This window comes from Malus sylvestris, chromosome 14, assembly GCF_916048215.2.
Source record: "Malus sylvestris chromosome 14, drMalSylv7.2, whole genome shotgun sequence".
Taxonomy (NCBI): domain Eukaryota; kingdom Viridiplantae; phylum Streptophyta; class Magnoliopsida; order Rosales; family Rosaceae; genus Malus; species Malus sylvestris.
This window is the reverse complement of record NC_062273.1, coordinates 17107249-17109960: the sequence shown is the minus strand read 5'-3', so window position 1 is coordinate 17109960 and position 2712 is coordinate 17107249. Positions and strand designations below refer to the sequence as shown.

At 34.2% G+C, this 2712-nt stretch overlaps 1 protein-coding gene across 1 annotated transcript; it reads right to left on the bottom strand.

The window, feature by feature from the left end:
• Window positions 1-296: 296 nt before the first annotated feature.
• LOC126598830 (uncharacterized) lies at window positions 297-852 on the bottom strand. Its single transcript, XM_050265193.1, has 2 exons — window positions 804-852; window positions 297-706 (listed from the first exon to the last, which is right to left on the bottom strand). Exons 1-2 carry the CDS (start codon window positions 850-852, stop codon window positions 297-299), a joined length of 459 nt encoding a protein of 152 aa, XP_050121150.1.
• Between the last annotated feature and the right edge of the window lie 1860 nt (window positions 853-2712).

Genomic DNA, 2712 nt, shown 5'->3' with positions numbered 1-2712 from the left:
GATCCATTGTCCATGGATTCACTATTCAGGACATATTTCGTTTATTGAGATAGTCCTAATTAGTATCTTTGCCATTTGATGTATAAGAATCATCCATACATCGATTCATTTGTCCTGAAAGATTTCTTCCAAAGATTGACTTTCAGGGCATATTTCCAACAATACATACTTATTGAGAATACATGTTTGTTTCTTAAAAAAAAGAAAAAAGAACGCATTATATTTGCATGACAATTAAATATGAAATAAGTATTAACTAGATATAATAAGATTAGCAATTCTTTCTCATTCAACATCTAACTCTCGCCTATGAGTAAAATTTTCGTCAACAATCTCTTCATCTCTATGATCTTCCTCATGTCCAGCGGAAGTAGCTCATCATCATCATCATAAGGTTGGAACTCTTGATCTGTCATGGAATAATTTCTAATAAAATTATGCAAGGCCATTGAAGCAACAACAATTTGTACTTGTTTTTCAAAAGGGAAGTTACGCATGAGACGAATCATTGTCCATCTGTTTTTCCAAACACCAAAAGTTCTTTCTATTGTGCACCTTAGGGATGAATGCGTCTGATTAAATATCTCTTTTTTCCCTCTTGGCTGACTTCCACGTCGAAACTCAGGAAGATGATATAGTTCACCCCTATAAGGTCCAATATATCCATTCATGTGTGGATATCCAACATCAACTAGATAATATTTACCTACACCATATTTGTAAAGAAAAACATAAAGATTTTTGTTTTTGTAAGATAATAAATGAATAAACACATTCATATAGGACTAAAGTTGATTACTAACCAGAAGGGGGATAAGGAAATTTCAATTCTGGTTTTCTCAAGGCCTCCATAAATATATGTGAATCATGAGCAGCACCCTCCCATCCAGCCCAGACAAATGCAAAACACATATTAAAATCACATATAGCCATAACATTTTGAGTTGTGTTTCCTTTTCTACCAATATATGGTACTTGCATTTCTCTAGGCACCACAACTGCGACATGTGTTCCGTCAATTGCCCCTATGCAACCTTTAAAATATGGCCAATATCGAGTGTCATCCTTAATTTTATTTGAAACTCTCTTGAATTGCCGCTCATGTGGGCATATAATATCGGTGGCCATGCAAGAAACAACATCTAATAGTATTCTGAACCACCTAGAGACAGTCTCACCGGAGCGTTGAAACCTTTCTTGGAGTGTTGAACCACCTAGAGACAATCTCACCATATATGAAGAAGTCCTACAAGGTTCTTTGTCAACATACTTTAACCATTTAGACACAGCCGTGACACAGCTTGCAGAAACCAGTTGATAAAATTCATCATCACTTCCATCAGTAGAGGTGTTTGTATTGCTACTGTCACTGCTACTAGTACTCATATCTGTAAACACAAAGAAATATTTAATAAAAGAGAAATATATATTCATGGGAAAAAAATGAATATTACAATATGGAGAAAGTATAAAAATCATATAATTAAAAACATTAGAAGCAAATGTTCAAACAATCCATTATGTAATAAATACTTATTCAACCACAAAAAAAAAAAATATCTCGAAATATGATAATCCTACGATAAATGTGACGAATCAAACTTTCTTGCTCTTAAGCCACATAATTTGTCGGTTAGATTGCTTCAATGCAACAAACATCTCTCTATTTTTTCTTTCAATGAAGATATCAACAACTTTCATAAAGAGCTCATCATCATTTACAACTTCAGGCATTCCTTCCACAACGTCCATCACTTCCTCAATGCTACAACCAACCTTATCTTTGCTTTTAGAACGGTTGATTACAACTTCTAAAATACCATCTAATTGTTTTATAATCTTGGCCCCAATTCCAACTTTTTTAGAATCCCTTGTTCTTTTTGTTCCTTTTCCTTGTGTTGAAGGTTGAGCAGGGGAAGGTGTCTCAGCATCAGCTGTGTCGTCAAGTCCATCATTATTATCTATTTCATTCTCCAAATCATCTTGACTGTCTTTTTGTTCACCTGTTGGAGTTTTCTGGACATTATTACTCATTAACCCTTGTGAGGGTGCCCACGCACCTACACCTGTAACAGCTCATTCTTTAAACAAAATGTCCAGTTGGTCAACATTTTTCAATCCACTATTTCGATATTTTGCAACTTCAGGATTCTCCTGAAATATTACCAACTACAATTAACTAATTGTGATAAAAGAACATAAATATGAAGTTGGATTCTCCATTAATATGAGATAATAATTTCTCACCTTCACTTTTTTCTCCCACCACTCATCACTTGCAATGATAGTTTGCTTCACAGGATCCCATCCTAAGCCAGTCTCTTTATCAACTAAAGATGTCCACAATTGCCATTCTTTCTTAAGTGATGTCATTTGTTCTTGAGTTGTTTATGAACATATGACCTTTGAGTAAGGTCATTAAATTTCTTAATAACATTTTCCATCCAATCCTATTAAGATGACCACCTGTTTGATTTCCGATTAATGTCTAAGCTACACAAATGCTTATAAATGTCTCAACACTTGCATCATCCCACATTGCCTTGCTTTTTTTCTCATTACCTTCCCCACGTGCATCTTGTACATCCTTAACTATATGTTTTGACATATCTATGAAGAGAAAGAAAAAAAAAATCCATAGCACGTAATAAGAGCATACACCATTGCTTACGTCCTAACTAATAACACGAAAGTAAGTTAAAAACAATAAAG

Excerpts from the sequence above, each read along its gene's own strand:
- LOC126598830 (XM_050265193.1), bottom strand. The coding sequence starts at position 852 with ATGGAGGCCTTGAGAAAACCAGAATTGAAATTTCCTTATCCCCCTTCT. Across the intron at positions 707-803 it reads ATTTCCTTATCCCCCTTCTG|GTAAATATTATCTAGTTGAT; the intron begins GTTAGTAATCAA and ends AATATGGTGTAG.